Here is a 16518-nt window from a genome sequence, read left to right on the forward strand (position 1 = left end):
ACCGTGGCTGGGAGAGGTAATGTGAACCCTAGAACGCGGTGGATGGGTTACCTGGGAATCGGGAAGGGGAGGTTGGGTCTCAGATTGGTAGGGTTGAGGAGGGGATTATAAGAGGGAAAGACAGTAAGGAGCATGTCTGAGAAGAAGAAGTACACCTTTTATCACAAAGCTTGTTCCTGATCGGGGGGGAGACGAAGATCGGCCTATCCCTCACTTTCTTTTTTTTTTTTATGACATTTTAATTATGCTAGATGATAATACTAAAATATTAGAATATTAGAATATTATTATTATAGCAATAATAATAATTTCAGGTATTATTTCAGACCCGCCTCGATGGCATGCGCGGCTGTACCTGGGCACATCCGCGCAATGTGAGTAGAGTCTAATGGGTCCCCGGATCGTCAACACAGACCTTAGGTCGAGTCGTGTTAATTATTGAATTGCTGAATTATCCATAATTTTCTGATTCTTGACATCGAACAGGTCAGACTGGTCTGTGCGACCCCGGCCGGCGCTGCATCTTCGATTGCCAACTGGTGTTTGCGTTGTTTATTATCTGTATATTAGAAATCTATAAGTTTCTATTGTCAATATTCTTGGTCTTTCTTTGTGCTTTACTACTCTGTTCATGTCGCCTCGAGTGTGGGTAGAAGTCATCTATGGATATCATTGCACTGACCCTAAGTGGAGTCATACCGTAGGGCTCCGTGACAAATCCCATCGTCGGAATGTGAAGCTGAAATAAAATAAAATATTATTAGAAAATAGAAAATAGAAAAAATACGAGGAATAAAATAAAATAAATCCAACATCACCAGTCAAAGCACCCCACCGATGAACCAAAGTCCTTAACGGCTTGTCCGGCTCATCACGCGTCAATGTTTCGTTCATGCATTCTTCCACTTCCTGGAAGGACGCCACCGAGGGCCCGAGGACATTCGTAATGTCCCCCATGCCAGTCCAGATCATGACTTCTACCCGTAGCGTGCAGAACCCGACTGAGTGTGTCACATTCCAAAGGAAGGGGGGGGGAGTAGTTCGAGTGGATTCAAACATGAAACAGTGTGGGTTCTTTCTCTATCTTTCTGTACCTCTCTCTGTTTCTCTCTAGTGGAAGAATCCCCCGATAAACCCAATATTAACCCTAATTTAGGCCACCCCTCAAGCCCTACGACCGGGTCTGACAGCTCTCACAACATCGCGCACGGTGATTCGCCTTAACCGCTTGGACGTATATCCAGCAGATTAGCTTTGCGCAGGGCCCATTGAGGTGGGAATCCGACTGAATGGGTGGTGCCCGGTCCCGCCGATCATGTCTCTCCACGTCGATCACTTGTCGACCGTCAGATCCCACCGGCTCCACAGCATCACTCCCTAATAGGTCTTTTTGTTTTCTTTGCTGGTTTTCAATAGCACGAGCCATAGCTTCATGTTTCATGCGTGTCTATGGATGCGACTGCGGTATTTGCTGGGCTTTGTTCTACACTACTCCCCGCTAGCTCGACGCAGTCCGGTCGCAGATGTATCATGTCGGCAATGAAGACGCAATATTCATCGCGACTATTGTGGTCTGTTCCCCGGGACCATGGCTAGGTCATGTTCCATGATTAGCTCCGCTCGGACCAGTTCCTGTTGGTCGCGTTGCTCGCCATTGAGTTTGCACCGTTGACCTCTCCTTTTCTCTCCCCGTCTCTCTCTATTTCTCTATTCCCCTAATTCTCTGTTCCTATTTCTCCCTATTTCTAGTATTATCGACAAGTGTGCTAGATACTGTCTCAGATCACGTCTGATCATATCTCAACAGCACGGACCGGGCTGCAAGGGTGGATCAGAGCGTCCCCAGATATCTTGGGAGCCCCTGCGTCCCCAGGGATACGACCTGCTTAGGGGAGGCGTCTACGGCTGCAATGATTCACGGTGCTAGGCGCCAAGAAAATGGAACAGCCAGAACCATCGGGTCCCCGACATCCCAGATAGCCTCGACAATACAACCAACAGCACGACGCAGCACGCTGGCTAGTTCGAGGGTCCCCGCTTCTCCAGATACCATGATCATCGCCGCGGGAAGGTTTCGATAGTGGCGGGCGGTCCAAGCTCTCGTCGCATCGAGTCATACCATGACGACAGAGCCTCTGCGCGGCCAGTTCCGGACTTGGGTCTGGTGCTTTGCGGCCAAGACCGGTGGCAGAGAGAGAGAGAGAGAGAGAGAGAGAGAGCCGGGTGTGGCTGACCGGTGGAGTCTGAGCAGATCATGATCATCCAGGTATTTCTTTCTGTATGGATATATGTATGTGCAATCTCTATTTACATACCAGACGCTGTCTATCTCTCGATAAGCAGGCGCATCCTCTCGAGGCTCTCGCCACTGTCGATCGGGCTGCGGTATTTTTGCCTGCCTCCAATCTTGGGGCTTTGGCAGTTCTCGTGCCATGAGCAGAGAGTCTAGGCCGCCTTGTACATTCTCATATCTATCTCTCTGGCAATATACAACCTGTTTTGAAATGATACATCCAGCATCGCATCAGGTCTCTCCCTGTAACCTAATCGCGAATACAGAGGTTGCTGCATGGACATAGAGCCCCTAAACGTCTCAAACCAGGTATATGGAAAGGTATATGGGAACCGACAACGGAGCTATCGAATTTAGACCTTCTCAGATCCATGTCTCGTACGGACGAGCTCCGTGCCCGCAGAATACTGAGATCGACAATATGCAAGCCACTTGACGCCATGGCTCTGACACCAGCAACTTAGCCAAGAACCAAGCTTACACACACAGACAAGCTAGTCGATCATTTTGCGGGGAAGACAAAAAAGCATCCAGAATGGCCGGGCCATGCAACTCGGCCAATACATTGGAGACCAGGCGTCAGCATACCAATATACCAAATGTACCAATGTACCCTCTTTCTGTGTGTGACAGTACTATTGCGATTTGACTCGCTAGTCGAACATTCCGCGGGATGCAGCCCCGCAAGTTCCGGCGTTCAACCGCGGCTGGACGCCTCTCTGATGCAGGTACGATTTACTGGAGGCGCGGGTTGGGAGTGGATCCACTGATGCAATTTTTTTTGAATGAATGAATGCTATTGTTCGGGGGAGAACCTTTCGTATTTCGTCGGGGAGATGTCATCTGCCAACACTGTCTTGTGATATAGTACGGTTTGGGGATCCCCCTGAGGCCTGTGATGTGGGTTAGATCAGGGCTCAGGACATCAGTCCCTTCGTAAATATCCAGGTACCAAAGCTAATTGCCAACGCTGTCAGGTTGAGGTATAATTTTTACCGGAAAATCCGAGAGTGGAAGACGAGTAAGAACCCTGAATCAGGTACCGATCGACCACAATTTGGAAGCATCCATAGACTTGTCTCATTTGCCATTGATCGCATCGCTGCAGGGACTCGATAACTCACCCTATAGAAAGCAGGTGATCGAGGCGATCGACACAGAGAGGTAATGTGAGCTCCAAGGGTTTCCTAGCATTTCCTAGTAAGTTGGTACCTGCGTCTTTAGCTCGGCATTAGGGCTTGGTTTCTCTCCATCCCTTGCTTCTACTCTTTCGTCCCAACCAACACTGCCCACTCCCTCCCCCAAGTAATTCCTCTCCAAAGCATCTGGAAAACAAAGCCCTGATTTGCTTTTTATTGAGTATTTCCGGGCCCCATCCACCTCCCTGACCCCTGACCCAGACCGTTGACGTGCATGTGCAGTATCCTGCAGGTCGAGGAGTCCCGAGTTCCTGGATACGGTCGAAATATTCTGGGCTGTTTGAAAGGCGTTAAGGATCGTCGATGTGGGTCGCGTCGCAACTGTTCTTTCTTTGTGTTGGCGTTCCCATCTCGTGCACCCCGCAAGACGCGAGTATACACCTAGTGAGTAGACTCGAAATCGCGTCGTGGCTGCCCTTGGTATCCCACACAATAAAAAGAAGTGAGCAATATGGGTCACTAGGTATTTCAATACCTCAATAAACTTAACAGCAATTTCCAAAAGGTTCTTCGAGTGAAACAGCAGCCTACCGGAAGAGACCCGCGACTCGCCCAAGAACCTGATCGACCCTGCACATCAGAGCCACTGGGAATGTTTCGCATTCGTGATGCGCAGGGGATGCACATCACCCCCGTGCAGGGTCCAAGCAAGATGTCTTACATGGGAGGCGGGGGTGGAGGGGAGGGGCTGGGAGGCTGGGCTTGGGCTGTTGAGAGTGTCTCTCCTAGATGAGATCATACAATTGCAACCGTACCATTTATGTAGATAAGCCCTTGCGCTTTGCTCGCAATACTCCCAATCCTATTTTCCTCGTTTGGCCACCTACAGATGAATCTATTGAGAGATTGTTTCAGTTACATTGAAGAACTGCATTCGAACACAAAAACCTCCGTTGTGATGCGCGTGTGGGTCTGAAGTACGGGTCGCGTTCAATATATTGCTCCTAATAGAGTCGTGTAGAGATGGGAGGGGAGCGTTGCAATGCATATAGGAAATAGAGATGGTGCTGCCCTGTGACGCGGATCATACACGCACACACGCACTTTTTCTCTCTCAGCCGATAATCGCGCATGTTGGATCGGCGGTGATGCTTGAACCCCCGTGATGATCTACTGATGGAATTCCAAACAGCCACGCGCCTTCCTAGAAATCTTTCGAATCAACACGTCCTTCGTGAGTATAACATCGTCTTCCACGCGGCCTGCCGCTTGGTGGCCAATGAACATATCAGAATCGAGATGACTTATAGGAGACTCTGCTCACTCCAGATATCCTCAGCAAAACTTCTTAGCTCTTGCTCGGGTATCACTAAGTCTCTCTCTAGGGGCTGGTGAGGAGGACGGCCAACAACCTTGCCGAAGGGTAGATCCAACTGCGTAGAAGTCGTATTTGTGCCATTCATGTTGGACTCTCCGGTAACAGAGGTCGTGTTATTCGTTCGAGATAATTTGACGAATGCAGTACGACGCGCTGAAAGAGGGGATGACCTTGTAAGGACACCATATCCTCGGGGAGCAAGTTCCCATCGGTGCAACACGATCTCGGGATTTTCGCGTTTGATGCTGATCGTAACCACAAGTTTCACAGATGAGGAGTAAGCCTCTAGCCAACCGCGCGCATCAAGAGCAAGTTGTCGCGCAGACTCTGACAATCCTACTTCCACCACAAAACTCAGCCTTGCATTTGTCGAAGCCGGAGCCCAGCAGCAGTCAGCCTCCTTTTTCCAATTTCCAACCGTAACTGTTGTCGAACCGAAAGGCCTCACGTCGCGATGGACGTTCATCGCACGCAGCTCGAGCGAAATCAGTGAATCAAATGATCTTATTGCAAGTTCGTGTGCAGGATTCGGCATGACTTTCGCGATCAAAATTCCCGTTTCTGCGTTGAAAAAGAATCGACTGTACTTGCTTGTTCGCGACCCATCATCACTCAGTCTGGAAGATTGCTCTGGGGGAACAGACGTGAAGACGAGGTACTGATCCCGAGTTTGGTCTTGCCGAAGCTCTCGTTGACGGCGTTCCAAGGACTTTTGTAAGCTCTCGTTGGTGGTGAAAAGCTGCTGCTTCACATCCTTGGCCAGTAGCGCAAGAGGATCCTCAGATTCGGATTCAACTGACGAGAACTCAGATGATGAGAGCTCAGACGGTGAGGACTGAGACACGTTCGAGGTGGATCGAGGGAGGTCCATGGTGCGTGAGAAGTGGGGAAGTGAGAAGACAGGCAGCTAGAATAGGCACTCGCGACTGATAAGAAGAGAAAGGCGGTAAAATCCATTTTATGCCTGTGGTTATTTTGATCGTGACGTGACGGCGTATTGGGGGCGCTAACCCAGAATCGGCAAAACTAACCGGATATAGTAATTCACAGGTCCCAATATTCCTGGAGCTATACTCTACACCATTTTTTACAGACTGGAATTCTGATCTCAACTTGGATATATATCCACCAGGAATACCCTTCTATCCAAGCACTACTCCCACAACGCAGGTAGCGACTGAGAGAATAGATCACACCCCATCCTTACAATTGCAAGTACCATAAAGTACGGCCTAATCCGTCCAGCCATCACGAAAAGAAGACAGTCCGAACCCTGCAAGCCGAGACCCAAAACAGAGCCTACCCAGACAAACAGCCTCACGAGTCAACCACGCCAACCAAATGCACGAACCCGTAGCGTGGGGAGGCCCAAGCAAGCCGAAACAACACAATCTTCCCAGGCAACGGGCGCGGCACGAAGCTGAGAGCGTCCCGAGATTCCGCCGTCAACCGGGCGGGTCTTGAATCAGGCTGGGGTTTGCGAGGCTGCGAATCCCAACGGAAACAACACATACATATTCTCCATACACACGCTATGCTATCTATGCAAGTAGCCGGGGCTGGTAGGGCCCAGGATAGAGGCGGAGACGTCGATCTCGGGGGGTATATCCTTAGGGCATAGGAGAGGGTACCGAGGTATCTAGATTGTTTGTGTGGGTAAGCAATCACGCAAATATTTGCCTTTGTCTTCCGACTTTCAAGGGATTTGGGGGCCAGCGACCGTTGAAATGCTAAAGAGATAGGGCTGTTTGCCTCACGCGAATTCCGGACTCCGACTTGACTAGTCCGAGTCCGATTTAACCGAATTAGACCACTCTTAGTGATATTATAAGTGATGTTATTAATGGTCTATTATCTATAATCCACGGATATATTCTTACAAAGAAATAAACCTGTAAATGCCAAGGCAACCATCAATGGACGGAGATATATTGTTCTCCGATTGTTCTCCAACAAAGACCCGGCGACTTTCAGCGGAATTCGGCCCAACCAGACCAACCAGCACGCAAAAAAAAAATAGTAGCTGAAGCTGATAAGCCCAAGGCTACGCTGTTCTTGTCCTAGTTCAATCGCAATAAAAGACGCGAAGAGCCCCCCCAGACCCGATTATTCAGTTCATGTCTACTATTTCTATGTAGAATTTACCCCCTACACTGCTTTCTACTCTGCTTCCCGCGCAAAATGGTTGTCAACCACGAGGAAGACCATCTTGTTGGCACGGAGAACCGACAAATATCTAAAAAGCTCCTTATCTTGACAGCATGCGCGATGTTTGTGTTGGCCGCGGACTTCGGATTCTACTGTGCGGTGGCGCCTCAGACAGCCGTTTTCGAAGATATCATCTGCCGCAACTTCCAGGTCGGTGCCTTCAATAACAATACTAATCATACGAATAATAATGATAATGCCACGGACTCCATCCCTGATGGCAATCCCTGCAAATCTGAGGCTGTGCAGGGTGAACTGGCCTTGGTGCTGGGATACAAGGATATGTTCGATATGCTGCCTGGTGTGGATGAGAACCTACCCTGAAGCTTGAAGTCTTTGACCGAAACTAATTGCCTGGCTTTTGCATAGGTCTCGTGTTTTCGCTCCCTTATGGAGTACTATCTGACCACTGGGGACGGAGACCCGTCCTGTATCTGGGTGTAGTGGGTATCCTGCTGGCAGACATCTGGATCCGGATTGTTTGTGAGTGATTGCGATCTCTCTCTCTCTCTCCATATGCCGGTACTCATCCGACAAACTGCAGGCTTCTGGTCCAATGTCATCCCTCTTCGCATGGTCTGGCTATCAGGTCTCTGGCGGGTCATCGGTGGCGGCGACCAAGTTGTCACGTCAATGGCCCTGGTCATGGTTGCGGACATCTTTTCAGAAGAAGAAAGGTAACCACCACCCTTTCTGTATGCGTTCACCATGGCTGACCGCTCTCAGATCAACGGCCCTGTTCCGTCTCCAATCCTGCGCGACCCTCGCAGAGATCCTGGCCACCCCCGTCAGCGCCTACCTGATGACCTTCGACCCGTGGGCGCCTTATTTGATTGGGATATGCATGGTGGCCCTGGGCGGCATTGCGTCGCTGTTTCTGCCGGAAACCCTCGAAGATGCCAAAGCCAAGCAAGCACAGCCAGACGCACCAGAAAGCAACGAGAGCGAGCATGGCGAGCCTCGACCCCGAAAACCGCGCTGCAAGATCTGCTGCACCAGGCCCACGAGTTCAAGCAATCCACCCAGTTTATCTGGAGAGACTGGAATATGTGCTTGATGGTTGTGGTGCTGTTTGTCACGGTGTTGAGCAAGCAGTCGACAAATGTGCTGCTGCAGTATGTCTCGAAGCGGTTTGACTGGAGCCTTGCCCGGGTATGCTACCCTCACCCCCCTAGTGCTGGTTTAGGACCAAGCTAATATCATATCAACAGGCCAGTCTTCTGATCTCACTGCGCGGGTCCTTCACACTCGCCAACTACCTCATCCTGATGCCAGCACTATCATTCCTCGCCGCGCGATACCTCGGGCTCCACGGCAAATGGCGAGACTACCGCCTAACACAAGGCAGCGGCGCACTCTCAGCAATGGGATTCGCAGCCATGTCCCTCGCACCCGCGCCAGCCGTACTGATCGGCGGACTAGTGATATTGTCGCTAGGCGCAGCCTTCCTAGTCACAGCACGCAGTCTCGCCACAAGTCTCGTCCGGCCCGACCAAGTCGGCACCTTATACTCGGCGATTGCCATCGCGCAGGCTGCGGGGATGCTGGTAGCGGGCCCGTTGTTCGCCAACCTGTTCCGGCTGGGAATGCACATGGGCAGCGTGTGGATGGGGCTGCCGTTTCTACAGGCGGCTGCGTTCTATGCGGCTGCGACTGTGGCCATTTGGTGGATTCGATTGGGGTCAGTGAGGAGCGGCGAAGAGGAGTGGGAGATACAGCCTCTGCTTGCGGGGTGATATGGATAACTCCCGTGGATGTTAAACACTGCGATGAATGGTCAGATTGACGTTACTCTTCGTATCATCCGATTCTGCACGGTGCCGATCCCGCCCCGTCAACACTCAGTCTATCTTCAACACTCTGCTATACCATTCAAGGCAAGACGTGAAGGATTGCAAGACTAAAGACGCAGTCCTCTCAGCTGAAGGTTGCAGTTGTTCATTTCGTCTCAAAACGCGATCACCCCTTGTTCAAGCGGGGGAAAGTGAACGGAGATCCGCGCGATGCAACGTCAATTGGAGCCCCTCAGGACGTCCGACGGACTCAAAATTAGCGCTGTGCTAGACATCCCCTATTCTTTGTCTCTATTGGCCTGTCTACTATCAGCCCTCTCCATCACGGCGATCTCCGATCTGCAAATCAGCACTCGCTGGACGGGACATGTGCTATCGTGCACTGGGGTTATACAGACCTACCAAGGGACTTAATATTTGTATGCATCCTCGCTCAAAGATACTCCGATTCTTGTGCCAGTCTCCTATGCGTTGAATTTCTACTTCTCTCTCTCCCTCTCTCTCATTTACAATGACCTCCTACACTTCCATGGGCATGCTAGCCCTAGCAGCAATGCAGCTGGTCACCGGCGCCGTCGCCGACCTCAAAACCTGCCCCTCCAGCAGCCCGCTCAGCTGCCAGGCCTCCTCACAGGCATCGTGCTGCTTCAACTCGCCGGGCGGTGCTCTGCTGCAGACGCAGTTCTGGGACACGGACCCGGCAACAGGGCCATCGGACTCGTGGACGATCCACGGGCTGTGGTGAGTATGACTCTGCCATCAATACATTTGATTCTTGTTATTCTGTTATTCCTGGGTCTGATATTATCTTTTTTTTTCAGGCCAGATAACTGCGACGGCACCTACGAATCCAGCTGCGACTCGTCCCGCGCCTACACCAACATCACCGACATCCTCAAGGCGCAGGGCCGCGACGACCTGCTGTCGTACATGCAACAGTACTGGGTCGACATCAACGGCGACGACGAGTCCTTCTGGGCGCACGAGTGGGGCAAGCACGGCACCTGCATCAACACCATCGATCCGGACTGCTACTCGGATTATTCGCCGCAGCAGGAAGTCGGCGATTTCTTCCAGAAGGTCGTGGATTTGTTCAAAGGGCTTGATACTTACAAGGTATGCCCCCAGCCTTCAATGTCCCGCTTTATATTTGTCCCCGTATGTTTATCTAATCGTGTAATGCTGTAGGCCCTCTCCGACGCTGGCATCAAACCCTCCTCGTCCAAAACCTACAGCCGCAGCGACATCGAAGCCGCGCTGTCTAAGCTGCATGGTGCTGAGGCGTACATTGGCTGCAAGAGTGGCAAGCTGAACCAGGTCTGGTATTTCTTTAATGTGCGCGGGAATGCCATTGATGGCAAATACCAGGCCACCAGGCCGCGTACGTGATAGCACTCCCCCTTCGATTTGGATGTTGTGGTTTGGTGGTTGAACTAACAAACATGTTCCTAGTCTCTGACTCGAGCTGTCCCAAGAGTGGGATTAAGTACGTGGCCAAGAGTGGTAACTAGAAATGGCGGATCAAGTGGACATCTCTATGTAGCAGGGATCCTAGCAGGGGCACCCGAGCCAGTTGGTGTGTGCTGCTTATTTCATGAATGCTGAGTTGACACATTCAGTGTCAGCTGAATTGGTATCGAGATCTATAATACATGGTCATGGAGGACTGGTTCCATGAATCTGGTGCTATCAACCAAAAGAAGAGTCTTCTCAAGTGGCTGCTCAAGGATTGACTTGCCGAATCAATCAATCATATTCAGACAATTTTGTTTCCTGTGACCGTTGATTGGCTGGATTTTCGCACCATCGGTGTCATAGACGTAGTGTGCCCTGAGCACACCGTATGGTCCCAGACGGCCGAGCAAGGAGTTAGACTTGAGCCGCTTGTTGTAATAGTATCTGGTGGTTTCGGAGAGTGACAGCCACTCTGATAGTAACCCAAGCCGAGATGTAGCAATGCTTGGAGGTATCTCGCAATACATCCAGCATGTCTCTTGGCCGTATAGTTCGCAGTGAGCTATGTCCGATAGCAGAGATTTTTTAACAGAGCTAAGACACGACGAAACATCACATGCCCTTGAGCCGGGCAGCTCGTCGCTCGTCTTCCCTCTTGGCCTCCATGCGACCCAGGAAGTCCATGCGGCCAATATAGCCCTCCTTGGCTTTACTGTGCACACGGAGCTCGTCTTTGATCCCAGCATTGTCCACATACGCCGCCCAGTCGAGTCTCGACTTCTCAACGGTATTGATTTTCGGCCCGCGAGCATCCTTGTCAACTTCAGCGACGGGCTGTTTCTCCCAGCTCTTCTTGATCGTCCCGGTCGGATTAGGATCGAACCGCGAGATCTTGCGAAGAGGTCGGCGCAGCGGGTGGGCATCCACCGTCTCGACAGCATTGGCATCGGTGTATTCGGCGTTGTCGCCACCGGACAAAAACGCCTTGGCCTCGGCCGAATCCTTGGGCACGACTTTTTCTTCGGTGATCATTTCGCCCGCGAACTTATATGTGCGCTTGATCTTGATCATCTGTTCAGCGTGTTCCGAAGGGCGCGTGCTCTCCTCTGCAGCTGGGACTGGGCGATCCTGCATCTCGGTGTCTGCGTGGTCGACCTCGGGAGCTTGCTGGGCGTCCTGCTGAATTTGGGATGGCGGTATCCCGCTGTCGGTATCGGGGGCGTTCATCTTCGCCCACAGGGCATCCACGTCCACAGTCGCGCCGTCGATTTTAGCCAGCGGTTTGCGCTCTTCATGTCTGTTCGATCAACACGCATTAGAGGACCACCCCCGCAACCTCATGAGTCCAAAATTTTCAAAACTTACATTCGCATCTTCATCGCTCGCGTTCGCACAAAGCCCCCCGCCCCCCCTTCCTCATCATCCATATCGAGGTCGCCATCGTCTTCAATGTGTGTGCCCTTCTCCTTCTTGCCTCTGCGCCTCTTTGCTTTCTTCTCCCTCGCCTTCCGAATAGTAGCCTCGTCACCAGAGTCTAGGTCTTCATCTGCTGGAGTCTCTGCTTGCGAGTCTGTTTTCCGTTTCTTCTTGGCTGGTTCGGCGGTCTCGTTGTCGGAGGACAGCTCGGAGTCGTCCTGCGCGTCCAGCTGGAAGTCTTCATCTTCAGCGGAGTCATAGGACTCATCGTCGACGTCGGGAGCGGATGATACGGGATGGGTCGACATATTGGTGTGTGGGAGTGAAAGAGTGAAGAGGCCGAGAGGAGTGAGAAACGCGATGCCGGCCCCGATAAGATAAGACCATCGTCCTTGTAGCTCGCTCGGGTGACTACAGCTGGGACCACCATTACTCGAAACCTCAGACCACCATTAAGGTCACGTGTAGGCCCGTAACCGTTTTGGGACTAGTTCTAATAAGGGTCCCACCTCTCAGATTCTCCACTTAGCTTACCTTACCTTACTACCTCCCCCTATATTTCCACGTCCACGAATACAGTGTTTTTACCTGTTTTTTTTACCTCTCTAAACCTCCTCCCTAACTAGGAAGTATCTAGTTCCCTTTCCCCCGAATCCTCGATTAACAAGCGGTAGTAAGATAGCGAAAGTCAAGAAAAATATAAGTTAACTAGTTCTGAACTTATTCTTCTATTTCTTCCCTATTATCCCAGTCCCGATAAAGAAGGGAGTAGATAGTATTATACTTATACGCGAGCTATTAGTCGGGATTAATCTAGGCGTCTATTGTTGAAAACTAGTTAGTAACGAGCTAGTAACTAGTTTTGGTAGGGTGTAAACAGATTTCAGTTTGTGTGACAAGATAACGATAGAGCTCGGTTAACCATTAGAATCTAATGGTGGTCTGACCTCCCAACACGTGACCAAAACGTGACTACACGTGACCTTTATGGTGGTCGGAGGTTTCGAGTAATGGTGGTCCGAGCTACCGTCTGCGGGTTACTAATAATCTCTTATAGCTTCTTCTGACTTGTTCAACCCGCAGTATTAATTCATATCTTGAACCACTCATGTGCTAAGACTTCCTCGATGCTAGGCCGCTTCTTCGCTTCATAGCGGAAGAGTCTATATAGAAGATCCGCCATGAGCCGTTGCTCCGGCTTGGACGTGATCAAGGCCGTCGGTGCTGCGCCGTTACAATCTGCACCCGGCCGGACAATCTCCATGGGCTTGCTCAATGCCACCTCGAGAGACCATTCTTCCTCATTCTCTCCATCCCGAAGCCATACCCCCTGATCGTCAAAGAAGTCCTCCCGGGCCTCCCACCGATCCCACCACACCTGAGGTAGTTTTCCAAAGAAACGCACCATCTCCGCCAGTAGTTCGTCTTTGTCGAAGATCATATAGAAGAGTGGAAGCTGTTCGCGGATCTCGAAGAGTGTGCACCCCAGTGCCCACAGATCGCAGGCCGGGCCGATGGCGTTCTCCTGGTCGAGCAGCACCTCGGGCGGGAGGTAGTTCTCGGGTATGCCTAGGTCGGCTGGAGGGGACGAGACCGAGAAAGATTCACCGAAGTCGATGACGCAGATTTGGTCGGTGAGGTATTCGTCGCCCAGTGGCGTAGTATCGGCGGGGATTGTTAGATATCGCGGCGAGGATGCTGGAAGGTCCTCGCCTGACTCGCTACGTACATGGGTCTTTTCGGGCTGACCCAGAAGAGAGAGCAATTCATCCTCGGGCAATTGATTGAGATTGTCCAGCTTGACAAGGATGTTGGAGGGTCGGAAATCTGCCAATATTTTTTATTTCCTAGTCAGGTTTGTCGGTAGGAGCGACAGGGGTGGTAAATGGTACATACCTCCGTGACAGAGCCCGTGTTTATGCAAGAAGTTCATGGCTAGGGCAGCTTGATAAGCCATCCCTCGGAGGACAGGCGCAGGATCTTTTTTCAGCCGTAACCACAGACGAAGCGAAACGCAGGGGCCAAGAACCGGCAGCACGATGCACTGGTGTGTTCCATTTGGCCCGGCGATAAAGAAGGAATCGAGCGGGATAGCAATATATTCAGCGCCAGGAACAGATCGATCCAATCGCGTCAAGGTAAGGTCTTGAAGAGACTCTCGAGTCACATCTCCAGTCATAACTTTGACAGCAACATACCCAGGATCCTGAGTGTCCCGACAAAGCCATACGGTGCCGAAGCCGCCATGTCCGAGTTTGTGAATGACACGATACCGGCCAGATGGGCCGAGTATGTCACCGAGGTGTATGGGATGGTATCCGCCATCTTGATATTCCTCTAAGGATTCGAGGCTTTCATTTATCCCATCTAGATAAGTCCCGTGAGAAGTTGCAGGCGCGTGGTCAATATCTCCGTCGTATTCGAATGATGCATCATTGACGATCTCATCAATGACAATATCCCTACCTGTGTTGGCGTGGCTGAACTCGGGGGGTAGAGGTTGACTCCTGCTGGACATGATTCTCAGCGAGGAATGTCTCTTGCTCCCGGAGGCTATAGACAAACGGCCGTGAGAGGTACAGACGCAAATTGGAAAAAGACCCTTAATAGAGGGTTTTTGGTGTCAAAGTAGGACAGGGGAGAGTATGCGATAGTGTCGAGTGTGAAGGGAACAATACAGGTGTTAGTGCGAAGAAGCGCAGATCTGCGGGGCGCTAAATGACAGGCGTAGCCTGGTTTGAGAGCCAGTGCATCTGTGTGGGTCTCTGGCCGAGCAACTAAGGAGTTTGTTTACAGCGAAAGGGCTCATGAATAGCTCGATTCATACATCGCATAATACCAGAAGAAAACCAACTCCAATCCATAATTTCAGAAGCACCAGCTCCTTGATAAGTGATTCATATACAATAACGTCCAATTCCATAAACACACCCTCATATCTCATACAAACTATCCGATCAACGCCAGATCCACCTCCCCATACCAAGCCAGGATCAATTCCGGAACACCTGTTTCGTAGCAATATCCAACTTCTCCAACTGAACAAGATCCTCACGATGACGAGCGACATTCCGCTGAAGCCACGCGCCGACCGCAGCGACCAGCCCCAGGAGAACCTCGAGGGCGAGCAGCACACACAGCAAGACAAAGCCGGCGCGGGTACTGGCACAGTCGCGGGAAAAATAGATAGGGGCCTGTGCGCCGTCCGGGGCAATCTTCCATTTACAGGTCCAGCTATGCAGGGTTTCGTTGTGGGTGAAACCTGCTGGGTAGGATGAGGAAGGTCGATGGATGATGAAGAGGACGCCGACTAGGGCGGTGATGAAGCCTGCGAAGGCTGAGAGGGAGGCGTAGGTGTTGAGTGGCTTGATGCGGGAATGAGGCTGGGAGGTGTCAGTGTCGTCGAAAGCGAGAAAGATTTATCATTCTGATTGGGGAAAGAAAAGAGGAAGGATAAGATTAGGGGACTCACAGATGGGAGAAGAGCCGCTACGATATACATCAAACTCAAGAATGTAATCACGCAGCCGCAGGACAAGGCTGCAACAGTGGGACGAAGATCGAAGTTGAGCGGCCACAGCGCCAAACCGACAGATGCCCACTCAGACGTGCTCTTATAGTGGCGCAAGGGCACCGCCTCACAGGGGATGATCGCAATGGCCGCGATGAATATCAACGAGGACAGTCCGAGACGCGCCCAGTGCAACGAACGGCTGCGTCTCAAAAAGGCCGACTCCTCCAATTCCGCAGTATAGGTTTGATGGGAGCCGGCAGTCGACGAGTCGCAATTCATGGTGAACAATTGAAAAAGAAACGAAAGCTCAAGAAGTAACAAAAAAGCAGTTTGACCACCTTGCCAGCAAGGGTCCCTTTTGGAAGAGTAGTCTAAATGTAAAAGTGAAAAAAAGAAAGAGACCTCTCTTCTAGAGAGACGGAATGAAAGACAGGTGATCGTAGAAAAGAACGGCACCGAGGTAAAAGATATAGGCCCTGTCTCAGAAGGCGCGCAACAGCGGCGAAGAAGAAGATCAAATATGTATTGGCAAAAGACAATCTGACACTCTGACACTCTTCGGCGAGCGCTATGCCGTCACAAATTCCACCATCGAACCAGCGCCAATCCAGCAGGAAACTTTAGCCCTAACTGCAGCGCGGAGGAACAAGGCGGGCGCATCGACAGGAGAGCAAGAGACCTGATTCGCTGAGCACGAGTTTAACTTGCAGAAAGACAAAAATAGCTTCACCAGGGCTGGTCTGGTATTGGACCAGTGGAGTATCGGGGGAAATCAACGCCGGGGATGGGCGCGAACCTGCAGACTTGGCCGGCGAATGAATGACCAGCAATCATCCAAGTGCTGATCTACAGCAAGATTTTAGAGGAGCTCTGTGCACAGAAGAAAGACAAGAGAGTGGGGCCCATTATGCAAATCCTCGAGAGGGGAGATGTGATAGGCACTGGCGAAGCGCTGGGATCACGCCACGGCGGGTATTGTGTTTCGCGAGAACCAATCCATCCCCGAGTGATGGGCGTTGTTCCTGCATGCGAGGCCTCGTAAATCACCCCGGAAAATGCATTGGTTCAGGTATGATTCTTGATCGCGTTCCTGATCAAGCTTGTGCATAAGAGTGGACCGAGGAGGTTGGATTCAGGGCCTTGTTCTATTTTCAGAACAGGCAAGATCCACGGTCGAGATCATCTTGTCAAATTCTATCAGACATCCATAGATGCATCGCGACATTCTGTATTTCTTGGTATATCTACAACTCTCAAATTGCTTGGTGTGATGGTTGGTCACCAAGTCCCCACCGCCCGCGGCAGAATCCGATCACAAAAAT

General features: G+C 51.2%; 6 protein-coding genes across 6 annotated transcripts; 2 read left to right on the forward strand and 4 right to left on the reverse strand.

Moving 5' to 3' along the window:
- Window positions 1–4736: 4736 nt before the first annotated feature.
- On the reverse strand, window positions 4737–5681 carry NUU61_000081 (uncharacterized protein; the record flags this gene model as incomplete). Its single annotated transcript, XM_056650665.1, has 1 exon — window positions 4737–5681. The coding sequence occupies one exon, from the start codon at window positions 5679–5681 to the stop codon at window positions 4737–4739; it is 945 nt and encodes a 314-aa protein (XP_056515515.1).
- A 1310-nt stretch (window positions 5682–6991) lies between these two features.
- NUU61_000082 (MFS transporter) lies at window positions 6992–8754 on the forward strand (the record flags this gene model as incomplete). The annotated part of the gene is made up of 6 exons (XM_056650666.1): window positions 6992–7319; window positions 7388–7501; window positions 7563–7695; window positions 7745–7971; window positions 8004–8170; window positions 8230–8754. 6 exons carry the CDS (start codon window positions 6992–6994, stop codon window positions 8752–8754), a joined length of 1494 nt encoding a protein of 497 aa, XP_056515516.1.
- Window positions 8755–9322: 568 nt separating this feature from the next.
- Window positions 9323–10322, forward strand: NUU61_000083 (T2 family ribonuclease; the record flags this gene model as incomplete). The annotated part of the gene is made up of 4 exons (XM_056650667.1): window positions 9323–9552; window positions 9633–9927; window positions 10000–10192; window positions 10264–10322. 4 exons carry the CDS (start codon window positions 9323–9325, stop codon window positions 10320–10322), a joined length of 777 nt encoding a protein of 258 aa, XP_056515517.1.
- A 556-nt stretch (window positions 10323–10878) lies between these two features.
- On the reverse strand, window positions 10879–11990 carry swc5 (putative Swr1p complex component (Swc5); the record flags this gene model as incomplete). Its single annotated transcript, XM_056650668.1, has 2 exons — window positions 10879–11563; window positions 11632–11990. 2 exons carry the CDS (start codon window positions 11988–11990, stop codon window positions 10879–10881), a joined length of 1044 nt encoding a protein of 347 aa, XP_056515518.1.
- A 782-nt stretch (window positions 11991–12772) lies between these two features.
- Window positions 12773–14200, reverse strand: NUU61_000085 (uncharacterized protein; the record flags this gene model as incomplete). Its single annotated transcript, XM_056650669.1, has 2 exons — window positions 12773–13509; window positions 13579–14200. 2 exons carry the CDS (start codon window positions 14198–14200, stop codon window positions 12773–12775), a joined length of 1359 nt encoding a protein of 452 aa, XP_056515519.1.
- Window positions 14201–14675: 475 nt separating this feature from the next.
- NUU61_000086 (uncharacterized protein) lies at window positions 14676–15475 on the reverse strand (the record flags this gene model as incomplete). The annotated part of the gene is made up of 2 exons (XM_056650670.1): window positions 14676–15065; window positions 15155–15475. 2 exons carry the CDS (start codon window positions 15473–15475, stop codon window positions 14676–14678), a joined length of 711 nt encoding a protein of 236 aa, XP_056515520.1.
- Window positions 15476–16518: the final 1043 nt, after the last annotated feature.

The sequence above is a fragment of the Penicillium alfredii genome (genome assembly GCF_028826965.1).
Source record: "Penicillium alfredii strain IBT 34128 chromosome Unknown utg000001l_segment0_segment0, whole genome shotgun sequence".
Taxonomy (NCBI): domain Eukaryota; kingdom Fungi; phylum Ascomycota; class Eurotiomycetes; order Eurotiales; family Aspergillaceae; genus Penicillium; species Penicillium alfredii.